Raw genomic sequence first — 16,234 nt, 5'->3', positions numbered from 1 at the left:
TTTTAACTCAATCTCTTTTACTTGTATTTCTTCTTGTAAGCCTTATAATACTCTTGGAGACAGAGAGGGTTATAATTATTATCAAAAAATGACCAAGAGTAACCTGAATCTCATAAAGGTTAAGGAAATTAAAGTTGCAAATCTAGGTGCAGTGGTTAAGAACTCAGCTGCTAACCAAGAGGTCAGCATTTCGAATCCACCAGCTGCTCATTGGAAACCTTATGGGGCAGTTCTACTCTGTCCTATAGGATTGTGATGACTCAGAATCAATTCAATGACAATGGGTTTGATTTTCTTTTTTTTATATAGGAAGTAGGAGAATTATGAATTGTAACGAAATAATCTATCTCCAGATATTTAAGTCCTGACTTTACTAAAATAGCTGCCTCAAGTTTTTCAGTAGCAAAACTGGATGATCGAGGTTAACTAAAGCCTCCTCCCTATTCCAAACTTGCGGAGAATTCCTAGACGAATCTGCTTTGTCCTGACACTGTAGACAACAGGGTTAAGCACTGGGGGAAGAAGCAGATAGATGTCAGCCATGAGGACATGAACTATGGGAGACAGATGCTTCCCAAAGCGATGGACCATTGATACTCCAATGACTGGCACAAAGAAGATGAGCACCACACAGATATGAGATACACATGTGTTGAGTGCTTTTAGCTTCTCTTCACGAGATGCAATGCCCAGAGCAGCATTCAGAATCAGACATAAGAAAGAAGTATGAAGACTGAATCCACACCCAGTGTGATGAGAACTACACATAACCCATAATTGCTATTGATCCTGGCATCTGAACAGGATAATTTCAGAACATCCTGGTGCAAGCAGAAGGCATGGGAGAGAACATTTATATGGCAGTAGTGATAGTGTCTCAGTAGCAAAGGTGTAGGCAGTACAACTCCCATGCTTCGCAGCAAGCAGACCAAACCAGTCTTGCCAATTACACTGTTGGTGAGGATGGTGGAATAGTGCAGTGGATGGCAGATGGCAACAAAACGGTCAAAGGCCATGACCAGCAGCACTGAGGACTCCAGGAATGTGAAAGTGTGGATGAGGAAGAGCTGAGCATAGCAAACACTTGCCTGGATCTCCCGAGCATCCAACCATAACACAGCAAGCATGGTGGGAAGTGTGGACAGGGACATGCCCAGGTCAGTTAGCGCCAGGATGGAAAGAAAGTAATACATGGGTTGATGAAGTGAAGACTCTACCCAAATGACAGAGAGGATGGTAACATTACCAATAAATGCAACTAAGTATGCAAGACAGAATGGAATTGAGAGCCAAGAATGAACATGCTCCAGTCCAGGAAAGCCCTTCAGGATAAATATGGGCTCCATAGCATCACTGCTATTCCAGACTACCATAGTGACCTTGAGGTGCCTTACAAATAGTGGCCTTGGGCAAACTGAGAAGTGTGTTCTCTGTTATCTTTTTTCATCCCACGAAGCTATCCCTTTTGAATGCAGGCAGTGCAATCAGGGTAAGACACATCTTTCCTCATTCTCACAGAGGGAGGTAAGTAGGAGGTGCTTCCTATAAATCTAATGTAAATAATGATTCCTAGTCGCAGAGAGCACCAAATTTTGGAACAAACATGTAGACCACAAAAATCTGATCATCTCCGACAAGAATATTGCTGGATTTGTATCAAAGACACTGGAGAATTTCAAAAAAAAGTAGAGAAAGAAAATATTTACTATATATTGTAAAGATGAAAACAGAAGAGTCATAGTAAATACCCAGTGATTTACACAAGCTTCCTGTAAGTAATGTTCTTGAGTTAATCATTTATTACCCCTAGGCTGTCTTCTCATGCATGTCAATTGGATTCGTCCCAAGGACATAATATAGTTTCCCTTTGTATTTATTTTAAAATTTTTAAGTTAATAATTTACAAAATTTAACAATTTAAAATATTTAGTTATAAAAGGTGAACACCCCATTATATGAAAAGAGGAAACGAAAAAGAGAGAGAGAAAGTCCATAAAATCCCAGCACATTTTCACATTTTTTAGCTGTTTAACAGAGCAACTCAGCAACTTTTCTTAACTTAAAATTCTCATCATGGGGGTGGGGTATATATGTATGTGTGTGTGTGTATATATAAATATGTATGTATATATGTATGTGTGTGTATATATATACAATATACATATATATAAACTAGGGTTTAAGCTCTTTTAAAATAAATCTTTAGGGAAAAGGTCACCAAGTAACTATAAAAACCCCTCTAAGGATGGTTTACTATCCTAACTGTCACAACATAAAATACAAACAGCACATTTAGCCCAAGTATCTATCACATACTATGTGTCTTAAAATTAGTAATAATTCTTGATTTCTATTCATCATTTCTCGTTTGAATTTTTCTTTCAGGATAATGCTTATAATCATGTTTTTAAAAGAATAAGACCCATTGCCATTAAGTCGATTCCAACTCATATCAACCCTATAGGACAGAGTAGGATTGCCCCGTAGGGCTTCCAAGGAGCGCCTGGTGGATTTAAACTGCTGACATTTTGGTTAGCAGCCTAAGCTCTTAACCACCGCACCACCAGGATTTCCCTCAGCGTTGTAGGCTTCAGAAATCTCTGTAGCAGTGTCAGCATTTCCCTGGTCCTACCTGCTAGATTCTTGGTCTCTGACCTCTTGAGAGTCTAATAAAGACATCACCCCAGTCTGAAGAGAAGATCTTTCCAAATGTGGCCTCAACAACTCTTATCACTGGACTCCAGATGTCTAGCACTAATCTTTAATTTTCTCTGTTGTATAGGAGGTTTGAAACTTCCCACTCTTGACTGATTCTTACCTCCATTTTATAGACTGAGGATTGAAATTTCTCAGGATGCACATCCTGTAATTCGAAATAGGGGCTTTGGCTTGGAACCTATACCTGATGAACAGAAGGAAACACTGAGCCACCCACTCCAGATAATAAGAAAGATGTCTCTTTCTTCCCTCTCAAGTCCAAGTATCCATAATACTCTGAGTAGACACCTCCCTGATGTTCTTGTTTTCTCCTGCCTCCAGCAGTCTAAACTGAACTTTAACTGGGGTTCTTACCTTGGAAAAAGCAGTCAGCTATTCACCATGTTCTATACCTGTCAGACTTAATACTTATTCAGAGCATTTGTTTATTTATTTGCCCTCAAGCAACATTTTTATCTCTAGTCTTCAGTGTCTACCAAAGTTTCTGATTTCCTTTTATCTTCTTCCTCACTCAGAAACTTTTGTTCTTCTTCTTTGTTCTAAAGCTCAACTCATCAAAACACTCTAGACATTAAATATGAACTGCATATAACACACACATACTATGATATTATTGTGCCCACAATGGAGTAGTCTCCTTTACCTTATGCTAGGCAATTGTTCCATGTTTTAAAAAAAAAAAAAAAAACTCCAACTATGATCTATATCAGATTTTCTCCAATCCTCAGAGAAGTCGAAGGAAATAAAGTGGATCACCATTCTTTAGAATTGTCTCTCTGTTCTGTGTCCTCTATGTGTGAATTAAAATTTTCAGAAAACTTTAATAGACCTGACTCTTGATTTGAAGTTAAGACAGGTAGGAATATCCCTAGTTTGTACTTTTCGCTTTCTTGTTTTTCTGTCTCACTGCCCCATTTGTCTTATCTTTCACTTTTTGTCAGTCACATATAGCTATCTCTGTTCATTTTCTTCTGACTCTATTTCTGTGTCATTAACAATGATCTTTGTGGTTCTTTGTTTATCTTAACACAATTTAGCCACAGTGATTTTTAAAGAGAAATGATACAGAGTAAGAGTGGTGAAAAGACTGTTCCCAAGGGCAGAGGCGTGAAGAAAATCTTGTCACACACTCACCTCTTTCAAGAAATTAAGGGAGAATCACTGAACATGAAACCGTATACTTTCAGCCTCTCTAGCTCCACGGGTGCAGTCTTCAAAAACTATCTTCCACTAACCAATCTGTGTTAACATTGGTTAAAAAAAGAAAAATTAAAACATGAAATTATGATGTGTCATAAATTTCAAAATTTTTCACAGAATGGATGGTACTGAGGATGGCACATATTTTTCTACTCTGTATAAATTATACCACTCATCTGTCACTTTGTTTTACTGTGGTGGCTTATGAGTTACTGTGTTGCTGGAAGCTGTGCCACCATGATTTCAAACACCAGCAGGGTCACCTATGGTGAACAGGTTTCAGCGGAGCTTCCAGACTAAGGCAGATTAGGAAGAAGGGACTGGTGATCTACTTCCAAAAAAATTGGCCAGCAAAAGCCTTACAAATAGCAGTGGAATGTTGTCTGACACAGTACTGGAAGATGAGCCCTTCAGGTCAGAAGGCACTCAAAATACGACTGGGGAAGAACTTCCTCCTCAAAGTAGAGTCGATTTTAATGACATGGATGGAACCAAGCTTTCAGGATTTTCGTTTTCTGAGGTGGTTCAATTCAAAATGAGAAGTAACAACTGAAAACATCCATTAATAATCAGAACATGGAATGTATAAGGTATGAATCTAGGAGAATTGGAAGTGGTCAAAATGAAATAGAAGCCCGTGAGGGAGCAGGAGAGTAGTGGGATGCAGATCCCAAATTCTTGTAAAAAGACCAGAATTAATAGTCCGACTGAGATTAGAAGGACCCCAGAGTTCATCGTCCCCAGACCTTCTGTTAGCCCAAGACAGGAACCATTCCCAAAGCCAAATCTTCAGGCAGGGATTGGACTGGACTATGGGATAGAAAATGATACTGGTGAAGAGCAAGCTCTTTGAATCAAGTAGACACATGAGACTACGTAGGCAGCTCCTGTCTGGAGAAGAGATAAGAAGGGAAGAGGGGGGCAGAAGCTGGGTGAATGGACACAACAAGAGAGAGTGGAGGGAAGGAGTATGCTGTCTCATTAAAGGGAGAGCAACTAGGAAGGTATATATAAATTTTTGTGTGAGAGGCTGACTTGGTTTGTAAACTTTCACTTAAAGCACAATAAAAATAAAAAATTAGAATTAAAAAAAGAAACATGCAAAGCCTTTTGAGTCCTAGGCTTGAGTTGAGCACTCTATTGCTTCTACCTCATTCTACTGGCCAAAACAAGTACATGGGGAGTCTAGAGTCAAGAGGCAGAGTAGGTCAGTATTCTGATCATGTCAAAGTTACATGGGAAGGGACATGGACACAGGGAGATGAAAAAAATTGAGCTGTTAAAGCAATAAATCTGCTTCATGAGTTCAAGATCCTTATTCTATAATAGACTCTCTTCCAAGGCCATACTAATTCTTTCCATCCTTTCAAATCTTATGGGAACAAATTTTCAGAATTTAGATCCTGTACTACCATTCTTGGTTTTTTTTTTTTTTTTTTGGTCTGGTTATTTGCAATATGAATTAGAGGTAGATAACAGTAACACCTTTTTATATTAGGTTTTGCGCTATAATACACAAAGCAAAAAAAAATCTTTATACTGTAATGTCAAGTTCTATAAATGATAATAATTTCTTACCTAAAAAGGTATTTACTGTAATGTTAATTTCTCTGAGTGATAATAATAATCTCTTACCTAAAAAGGTACATTCATACATAAACCTGTATAAATACAGAGAAACAGAATAGTCTGCTTGATATTAGAACAATACAAATGTAATCTGTACAGTCTATGAATCAGAATGGTATGCATGTGTGGTATACATTAAGTAACACAATTTAAAATCTAAATATTCTCAATATAACCCCACTCACTGCAGTCTATTCCGACTCATAGCGACCCTATAGGACAGAGTAGAACTGCCCCATAGAGTTTCCAAGGAGCACCTGGTGGATTCTAACTGCTGACCTCTTGGTTAGCAGCCATAGCACTTAACCACTACACCACCAGGGTTTCCATTCTCAATATAGTAAATAAAATAAAACAGGTTGCCAAAAAAAAAAAAAAAAAAAAGAAATGGAAGGCATAAAGATCAATGTCTTAGGCATTAGTGAGCTGAAGTGGACTGGTATTGGCCATTTTGAAATGGAAAATAATATGGTCTGCTATGCTGGGAATGACAAATGAAGAGGAATGGCATCTCATTCATCATCAAAAAGAGCATTTTAAGATCTATCCTGAAGTGCAACACTGCCAGTGATAGAATAATATCCATATACCTACAAGGAAGACTAGTTAATACCACTATTATTCAAACTTATGCACCAACCACTAATGCCAAAGATGAAGAAATTGAAGACTTTTACCAACTCCTGCCATCAAAAATTGATCAAACATGCAATCAAGATACATTGACAATTACCGGTGATCGGAATGCAAAAATTGGAAACAAAGAAGGAGGTTTAGTGGTTGAAAAATATGGCCTCGGTGATAGAAATGACTCAGGAGATAGCATGATAGAGTTTTTCAAGGACGGCGGCTTCTTCATCGCATACATTTTTTTCAACAACATGAACAGCAACTATCCAAGGGGACCTCACCAGATGGAATATACAGGAATCACATTGACTACATCTGTGGAAAGAGATGATGGAGAGGCTCAATATCATCAGTCAGAAGAAGGCCAGGGGGCAACTCTAATAGACCCAGTTTCTCCTGGGACATAGAATTAGGGATTTGTGTCAGAGCCTGCAAGATCCCCAGAGATGAAGGGAAAGTAAACAGTCCTCGCTACAGCTGTGCAAAGAGCATATGATCACAGTCTTGGAGATTATAGAAATATGTCCCCATTTCCATTTGCCACTCTCAGTTCTTGCAGCTGTTATAATTTTCACTTCTCAAATGAACATAAGAGACTGAACTCATGATAACTCTTCTGACTCACAAGGATATTGAAATTTTGGCTTTTATTATTCATTTGTTTAGTAGCTATGTATTAACAAGAACAGTATTCAAATCTCCACACCAAGCACTGAAAAGGCAAAAAAGATTTTCTAGCTCATCGTTGTTTCCACTGTGCTTAGCATGAAGCGTGGGCTTCCTATATATATCTATATATCTATGTTCATATATATATATACCTTTGTGTTTATAAACTTAGAAATAGATGATCAGTTTCCATTAAAATATATCCTGGGACTTTTATTGAGAGCGTATTAAATCTATAGATCAATTTGGGGATTTGAAATATTTAGAAGATCAAGTCTTGCTATCCAAGAATACAGGTCTTTTAAATTTTTCTCAATATTGTTTTATGGTGTAAATGTATTGTGTAATATATGGCAAAATAGGTTCATTCTTATATATTTGATATTAGTTTATCTAATGTATATAGTACTTATAATTTTTCTTTTTAAAAATCTTTGTAACTTATATAAAAACAAAATCAATCAATCTTTTTCAAAAAAACTGATAAACTTACTTTTATTTCTAATAAGTGATCTGTAGGCTCTTTTTTTTTTTTCTTTTTAGACTCTTTAGGCTTCATTTTTAGCAAATCACATCTGTGTAAGTAATGACAGTTTCTCTCCCATTTCTTTTCAACTTTTGTATCTTCATTATATTTACTGCTTTATTTATTTATGTATTTTTTTGGTCTAAAACCTCCAATAAAATGTTGGGCAAAAGTGACGAAAGCAGCATTTTTGTCTCATTGCAGATCACACAGGTAAAGTTTTCAATATTTGACCATTAAGCATATTTGCTATAGGATTATTTATAACTACATTTACAGAAAATATTCTTCCTTTCGATTCCTCATTTACTGAGTTTTTTTTTTTATCAAGAAAAGACACTTAGTTTTATAAAATTATTTTCTGAATCCATTGAGATAGGCATATAACGTTCCTTCATTATTCTGTCAATGGGATAAATTATATTGATTGCTTTTTAAATGCTATATAAACATTGTTTTTCTGGAATAAAACCGAGTATGATATTTTGTATTACTCTCCCTTATTTATTGCAAGATTTGCTTTGCCAATATTTTTGTTTAGGATTTTTACATCTATGTTCTTCAGTGAGAGTGGTTTAAAATTTTTCTTACTTATAATCTCTTTGTCGTGTTTCATTATCAAGATTATGCAGAGCTGAAAAATACTTTAAGAAATATTTCTTCTTATTTTTTCCTCTAGAAGATTTTGTACAAGTAGTCTCCAGATTAAGAACAAGATCTGTTCCTAAATCTGTCTTTAAGTCAATTTTGTACATAAGTCAACAGTTAGGTACAGTTCCTAACATCAAATGTTTTTCTTAGTATATACAGTGTACGTATGTATAAAAAACATTAACGACGAAACACTCCCATATACACTAAAACATCTTTAACATAATAATACAGTAATAAAAATAATAATGTTTTGATCTGCAATGCAAAGTAGTGCCTGTTTATTATGAACCATTGTATATACATTGAATTTTTACTCTAATAGGCTTTGCAAGGGCTGATTGGTAACGACAGGTTGTACGTCTTAATTCATAACCCAGGGACTGCCTGTATATGTGTTGGCATGATTTCTTTATTAAATGGACATCTAGCAGTGTGTTGTGTGTGTGTGTGTGTGTGTGTTTCAGGTGAAAGTTTACAGCACAAATTAATTTCTCATTCAAAACTTTGTACACAAACTGTTTTGTAAAATTGGTTGCAATCCCCTCAAAGTGTCAGCTCTCTCCCCCTTTCCATTTACACCCTGGGTTCCTCATGTCCATTTGTCCAGTTTTCCTGACCCTTCCTGCCTTCTCCTCATGATTTGGGGCAGGTGTTGCCCAATCGGTCTCATATACTTTACTGAAATAAGAAGCACATTCCCCGTGCGTGTTATTTTTTGTTTTACAGGCCTGTCTAATCTTTGGCTTAAAGGTGGTCTTCGGGAGTGGGCTTCAAGTTCTGAGTTAGCGGGGTGTCCCAGACCCATTGTCTCCGGGGTTCATCCAGTTTGTCAAACTGGTAAGTTTAGTCTTTTTCTGTGAATTTGAAATTTGTTCTAAATTTTTCACCCTGTCTTTCCGGAATCATCTATCGTGATCCCCATCAGAGCAGTCAGTATGATAGCAGGGTACCATCTAGTTCTTCTGGGCTCTGGCTGGTGGACAGTGTGTTTCATGTGTCCATTAGTCAGTCCTTTGAACTGATATTTTCCTTGTGTCTTTGGTTTTCTTCATTCTCCTTTGTTCCAAACGTGATGGAACTTATAAACCAAAAAACCAAACCCATTGCGGTCGAGTTGATTCCAACTCATAGCGACCCTGTAGGACAGAGTAGAACTGCCCCATAGAGTTTCCAAGGAGCGCCTGATGGATTTGAACTGCTGACCCTTTGGTTAGCAGCCATAGCACGTAACCACTACGCCACCAGGGTTACCGTTGGAACCTATAGATGTATTTTAAACAGCCACTCACAAGCTTTTAAGATCCCTGATGCTATTTACCAAAGTAGGATGTAGAACATTTTCTTTATGAACTATGTTATGCCAATTGACCTAGAAGCCCCCAAAACCATATTCTCCAGCCCTCATTCCCATTAACTTGATCCCTCAAGGTGTTTGGATGTGTCTACGAAGCTTCTATGGCTTTGCTTTGTTCAAGCTGCACTTACTTCTCCTTTTTTTGTGTATTGTCTTTCCTTTCACTAAAGTTAACACTCATCTACTATCTAGTTGGTGATTTCCCCTCCCCTCCCTTCCCCTGTAACCATCGAAAATGTGTATTTTCTGTGTATAAATCTTTAATGGGTTTTTATAGTAGTGGTTTCATGCAATATTTTTCCTTTTGTGATTGACTTATTTCATTCAGCATAATGCCCTGCAGATTCACCCATGATGTGAGATGTTTCACAGATTTGTCATTGTTCTTTATAGTTGTGTAGTATTCCATTGTCTGTATGTACCATAGTTTGTCTATCACTCATCTGTTGATGGACACTTAGGTTGTTTCCATCTTTTTAGCTATTGTGCATAATGTTGCAATGAACATGAGTGTGCATATGTTTATTCATGTGATGGCTCTTATTTCTGTAGAATTTATTCCTAGGAGTGGGATTGCTGGATTATATGATATTTCTATTTCTAGTTTTCTGAGGAGGTGCCATATAGGAGTGGTTTGTAATCAGAGATTTGATAAGACAATTCAAATTTCCTTTTTTGTCAGTTTTGAAACTATTTGTGGAGAAGTTCTTAAGTATAAATTATTTTTTAAACACTCCTAGGCAATAAGTAAATAAACCATCACAGTTGGTCTCTATAACTACAATTTAAACATAACATAAATAATAACATTCCTTAAATTTTACCCATAGAGTAGTAATACGCAAAAGCTGTTTCTAATATTTTGTTATCTTGCAGGTAACTCTAGTGTTTCACGGCCATCTTTGCTAGAGTTCCCCACTCTACTACATTCTTTTCTCTTTCCCTGATCACAGTGGTTGAACGCATCAACTGCTGAGATACACCAAATAGTGAGAACAAAAACTACTTTTAAAAATCATCTTTATTGTGACTCAGAAACGTTCTGACTTTGGCTCAGCTATCCTGACTAGATGTCCCTCTTTAGGATTCAATTCAAGCAGTCCCCAAGGTTGCTTTAGTGCCTTGAGTCCTTTGTTCCTCTAATGAAGCCATGAAAAGACTCTCTGTACCAGCATTAGGGCATGTTAGAAAATCATGCTTCTTTTCTCCCTGAAAGGACAGAAGGAAAAAAATGAGTAAATTCCAGGTACAATTTCCTGCCCAGATCCCCTTTCCTCCCACAGGCACAGACCGTATAGGTGCTGGATTCTTCGGATATCTTCAAGACTGAGGTGGAAGGTTCTGGGGTCCTTGTACTCATAGGTAGGGTACATTATGGAGTTCGGATTCCCAGAGTGGTACAGGCCCAGAGCATGACCTAGCTCATGAGTAGCAACCAGGAACAGATTAATTCCTAAAAGAGTGCATATAAAAGAAAAAAATAAAATAACTATGAATAGGGATGGGAGAGGGTATATGAGAAAGAAGGGAGAAGAAAGAAGAAAACAGGAATGGAGGTAATAACAAAGAGAGGGGAAGAAAAGGTAGACAGGAAGAGAAAGAGGGTAAATGTGAATCAGAATAGCTAAATATAGAGAAAAACAAACTGAAAGTAAGGAAGAAGCATGGAGAGAATTGAGAACGGGATGAATGAAAGCAGAGGGATAAGGAAAGAAAAAAAGCACAGATGAGGATGTGTTTATTATAAGAGCATCTGTTTTCATGAATGACCCTACCTCCCCCCACTCATACAGGAAAATCTAATTCTCAGCAAACTCTTCCCATCTCACCCTGGCCACTCTGAAACCTTCCCTCCTCCCTCTTTACTGAATCTCAACCCTGACATGGAGACCATCAACCACAACCCCTAGCCCTGCAGGGAGTTCTTGCCCTCCAGTCAGATGGGACATTTACCCCTGTGTGAAGTTGACCAATGTTCATCCTTGTCAAAGTGGACAACTCCTGGAGTTTCAGAATGTGGTAAAAAAGCATGGCCTAAAACACCACCTTGTCCATCAAAGGGCAAACCATCTCCATGAGCTGTGAAAGACAGATAGCTCTGGTCACCATGACAATAGGGAGGGCAGGGACGGGTGATCATGACTACCTTTCAGTGCTTGAGGGGTACTGTGCATCTCAGTACTAACGGTGGGGGTGGAGGAAGGGCTAAGGCACCATCTATGCAAAGGCATAGTTGTTTTGTGCCACTCTATTCTGACTGCTCTAACTCATAGCAAAGGAATAGAGTGGGACAAAAATCTATCTATTCCCCATCTTCTGCAGTAAAAGAGAAAGGGGTTATATGACAGACCGAATGAAGGTTACAGGTTAGACATGAAAACCGCTTCCCAAAATGGAAAGGAATGGAGGAAAGGACACTTAAACTCTTCAGATTTTTATGAAAAGATGGGATCACTTTGAATAGCATTTCAACATCTTTGAGGGCATCACAGCTCCTTTCCGGTAGGAATATGTGCAATTCCTCCTCTCTCACCCTGTTCACAGTCACCTACCTACTGCTACCCTGATTGATTCCCAAAGCTGCTTTGCATGATTTTTTGCTTGTTTGCTTATTTTTAAGAAGCTGGGTTTTTGTTTATGGAGAGTGACTCTTGGCCCTTTAACATGGGCTGCCATGTCCTCCCTCCCCTGCCAGTTCTTACCCAAGGCCCAGAAAGAAATCTTGATGTCTGCATCTCGATCATCCACTTGCTCAAAGACCAAGGGGGTCACGCTGCTCCAAATGGAAACTGCTGCACGCATAATATCTTTCACTGTGGATGTCTTCAAACCATATGGGTAATTGATAATCCTGAGAGAAGGAATCTTTAGGTGGAATAGCCCAGAGGTATGGGAATTATCCTAGCTTTAAATGAGTGACTGTACTTTCAGACAAATCACTTAAACTGTTAGGCCTATTTTTTCTCTTCTGTAAAGTTGAGTTAGCCCCAGACTAGCTGAATCAGAAACCCAGGAATGAAACATGCAATACATAGATTTCTAAAAAAATTAGTAAAAACCATCTTATCCTTACGTTAACTAATGTTAGAGAACCACTGCCCTACAGGGTGATTGTGAAAATTAAATAAGGGAAAAAATTATGTGAATTCGATTTAAATGTATAGCATGCTACATAGTTTAGTGTTGTTTTGCTTTGGATGTCTCAAATATGTTTTAGAGCCCTAACAGAATAACCTAGACAGGGAACAATGTTTCAGAATCATATCCTAAATATATACACACACACAAACTAGGAAAAAATAGATTATTTAATTAAAGAAAGAATAGTGGGTTCATAAAAAAAAAATGCTATCAAGTCGATTCTGACTCATATTGACTTTTATAGGACAGAATAGAACTGTCCCATATGATTTCCAAAGAGCAGGTGGATTCAAACTTCTGACCTTCTAGTTTGCAGCCATCATAGCCCTTAACTACTGTACCACCAGGACTCCAGTGGATTCATAGAAGATAGATATTTATGGAGGAAAAATATGCAAAGTAAGGGTATTTTTCCTATTGACAGGAAAAATATATAACTTACTTCAATAAGAATAAAGATTAGTCCACATCCTAAAGCTTGATTTGAGGAATAAAGAATGAGAACTTATAGAATCAACTTCTCTGAGGGAGGTTTTGGGCTTTGGAGAGACTGGTAGGGAAAGCAGAAGACAGTAGGGATACCCCAAGTGAGACACTGAGGAAGACTTTGGACACAATCAATCCATATATCCCTCCAGGCCTTAACAACAAGTACCTATAGGTCAGAGTGTCCTCATCCCATTTAAGTCTTTCTGGGGAGACAGAGTAGTACGCCGCATCAGGTACCCCACAGCGGGGCTGGCGCAGCACAGCCAGTGTCTGCTTGTCCAGTAGGCCTGTGACATTCAGACGGAAGAACTGCTGCAGGAACCGTATCTGTTCTCCCTGTGTAAGGGGTGATGACTCCTTCTTGGTCATGAAAAAGCGTTGGAAATAGTCCTGGTGTAAGAGACAGGGAAGGGATGAATACTTAGAGACAATATAGACAGACCCATAGTATGCATAGTATCAATAATCCAGGGCAAAGCCTCATTTGAGGACAAGGGAGGGACAGTGCTTTGTCTCTCTGGCTTTCTTAATCCTCCTGTTCTCAGTAAGATAATGTCAACCATCTCCGATTATCCATGTCACTGGGAAAATAATGTTAAACACAAGTGATTGAGTAAAAACAACTTAGGAAACCAGGTTAAAAAAAAAAAATCCTCCAAAAATAAAGCATCAAAGTTCTAGAATAGAGAGGCCCAAGGATAGACGGCATGAAAATATGAGATGGGCCTTGCCCAGAGAAGATGGCCTCTGAGCTTTCTGACTGACCCAAGTTTTCTCAGTCAGAACAGAATCTATGAATCCTACAAAACAGAATTTGATTCTGCAATGCCCAATCTATGTAATTCTATTCCATTAAAATAATTTTAAAAAGTCCCTTCATCATCTACTCCTCGTCTCTAATGACTTCCTTTACAGTCCAACCTGCTCAATTTCAACTTTTGAGAAAAATACCAGCTCAAATTATAGTCTTGCGCTCTATACATGTTTTAAATCACAGCCAGATTTGAAGTACTATGAGAAAAATACCCATGTCTTATACAGCTTGGTCTATCCCACAGCTCTTATGATAGTGCTTAATGTAAACCCATTGGTTTTTGCATTTAGTATAAAACTGCAATTAAAGACAGAGTCTGCTTTGTCACTCTGGTCCCCCTGTACTTTTAGAGTGCAACACAGAAAAACAGCTTTAATAACCAGCGTGATTTATTTGATTAGATAACAACAGTTACAGAATGCAAATATTTGTCTTTTTTTTCCTAATTTTCAGGAAGCTCTGAGGATGGAATATGTAATTATGATAGCTCTACTGAAGCTAGTATCCAGAGAAAAATGTGCTTCTTTTATAGAAATGGCTTTTTATGTGAAGAGATAATCTTTTATGCTGTTTTTTTTTGTTTGTTTATTTGTTTTTTAATTCAGATTGTAGACAAGGATATACTATAAGCGGTAGCAATTTTGAAAAAACCAAGCAAATAGAATTTTGGTGGTATGCTTTTGTAGTTATTGGCCCCTAGTCACAGGTCAGTCATTATTAGTTCATTGATCCAAGCATTCCCCTCACTCCTCTCTTCATTAAAAAAAAAAAAAAAATCTCTTCATTACAGGCCTCGAAAAAATAGATCACCCAGAGCATTATCACTGAAAGGCTTTTATTATGAATCATAGACCCACCTCACATACCACTGATTACCCCATCACTCTTCTTTACACCTTCATCCAATGGGGTTTGCAATGCCCATACAGGGCCGTTAAGTATGTTCTACAAGGCTGCGTATAACACCATCCAGAGAGTGCCATTTATACAGAATAAAATAAAAATAGCACTGTCTGGAATACTGCAAAGCAGTTACCCTTCCCAGAGGATTTGCCACCTGTTCTGTGAAACCTCAAAGAGGCCTAGAGAGGCCAGCTCAAGATCATCATGATTCTTAAGTGCTTACTCGATTGGTTCAGCAAGGACAGTTTGATAAGAACAATATAAGAGAACAAATAGATGGCCCCAATTTTCCCAGAACTTGGGTAAAGCTGCACTGCTTCTGCTTAAGTTATATAACCATGATCTATTTTAGAGGACTGGAGCCTGGAGCTATGCTGAATCAACTTGGATCTGATGTGGGTTTCATAGTTCGAGTTAATGTAAAGACTCGAGCCTTGATCTAATGAGAAGGGGGAACTCAGAAGCCTAAGTCACTGGATGCCTGTGACTCTAGCTATAAATCCTTCAGTTCTGTGTTGGGTACACAGACTTCAAGTAGGGAGAGGACTAAGCATTAGACATTTCATACAAGGCAGCTTCAATATGAAATGGTCACAAAAGCTTAGACTCAAGACATGGAGAGAACAAAAGTCATATAATGCTTCTGCCTGTCTAGCACAAAAATTCGGCCGCCCAGGACAAGTCATGGCTATCTAATTGAACAATACACCACCCTGTGCTCTCACTGTTATTTACATATAAATCTGTATCCTTAAGCCTTTATTTTACTATCGGCTAACCTAGGTGCTTTGAGGCAAATGACTTACCATATTTTTCTGAACTAAGTATTAACAGAAATTGGACTGAATCTCTGAACAGCTACGAAGTACATGACTGAAACCAATAATCAAAATTTTTACGTATTTTGGCCCCTTCAGAGATTTAGAAAAAATTCCACACTTTCTTGAGGAATTGAAAAAATGTGGTGAACAGTTTGGAAGATTTATTGGTCAATAGGAATGTCTATTAACCCGTCTAAATCACTCCCCCTGACCCCTCAACACATTACAGACTGACAGATCCAGGCACCCCATCTGCATTCACTCTGCATGCCATATAGAAGACAAACCTGTGGGAGATGAGTGCTAGGGCTGACTTATTCATTAGGCATGGTAGGTACAGTGCTTAGGACCAACAATAATTTTAGGGGCCCATATAATTTTTTTTTAATTTTTGAAAATTAGAATAAAAATGAATTTTTAGATTGAATAAAATATTTAAATGATATTAATATATTTATTTTAATACCAACACAGTCATAAATATATAAAGGAAGAAGGATCCATGAAAACATAGAAGTACCTAGGGTCCATGAAAGTCATAATGAGATAATGTGGCACTTATGAGCACACCTACCTTAACAAAGTCCCATCCTTTAAGGTCTGCAGCTGGGGGGACTGGGAGGGTCAGGCACCAAGGCAGGAAGAATGTCGCTTTTAAGATGGCAAGCAGCATTGCAAATTCTCAC

At 37.9% G+C, this 16,234-nt stretch overlaps 2 protein-coding genes across 3 annotated transcripts; both read right to left on the bottom strand.

Annotated features, from left to right (window-relative positions):
• Nucleotides 1-426: 426 nt before the first annotated feature.
• Nucleotides 427-1,373, bottom strand: LOC126079946 (olfactory receptor 51L1). The gene is given in 2 exon segments (XM_049891296.1): nucleotides 427-713; nucleotides 716-1,373. Coding segments are annotated over 2 exon segments (945 nt in total).
• Nucleotides 1,374-10,402: 9,029 nt separating this feature from the next.
• MMP26 (matrix metallopeptidase 26) lies at nucleotides 10,403-16,234 on the bottom strand. Of its 2 annotated transcripts, XM_049890197.1 has the most exons (6): nucleotides 16,123-16,234; nucleotides 13,177-13,400; nucleotides 12,083-12,231; nucleotides 11,334-11,459; nucleotides 10,672-10,833; nucleotides 10,403-10,589 (listed from the first exon to the last, which is right to left on the bottom strand). In XM_049890197.1, exons 1-6 carry the CDS (start codon nucleotides 16,219-16,221, stop codon nucleotides 10,573-10,575), a joined length of 777 nt encoding a protein of 258 aa, XP_049746154.1. In that variant the 5' UTR covers nucleotides 16,222-16,234; the 3' UTR covers nucleotides 10,403-10,572. The 2 variants fall into 2 exon arrangements, with proteins under 2 accessions (XP_049746154.1, XP_049746155.1); XM_049890198.1 differs by lacking the exon at nucleotides 11,334-11,459.

Source organism: Elephas maximus, chromosome 7 (genome assembly GCF_024166365.1).
Source record: "Elephas maximus indicus isolate mEleMax1 chromosome 7, mEleMax1 primary haplotype, whole genome shotgun sequence".
In the NCBI taxonomy this organism is placed as follows: Eukaryota; Metazoa; Chordata; class Mammalia; order Proboscidea; family Elephantidae; genus Elephas; species Elephas maximus.
This window is presented reverse-complemented; position numbering and strand designations above follow the sequence as displayed.

Excerpts from the sequence above, each read along its gene's own strand:
- MMP26 (XM_049890197.1), bottom strand. The coding sequence starts at position 16,221 with ATGCTGCTTGCCATCTTAAAAGCGACATTCTTCCTGCCTTGGTGCCTG. Across the intron at positions 12,232-13,176 it reads GAGGACACTCTGACCTATAG|GATTATCAATTACCCATATG; the intron begins GTACTTGTTGTT and ends TCCTTCTCTCAG. Across the intron at positions 10,834-11,333 it reads TTGGTCAACTTCACACAGGG|GAATTAATCTGTTCCTGGTT; the intron begins GTAAATGTCCCA and ends GCACTCTTTTAG.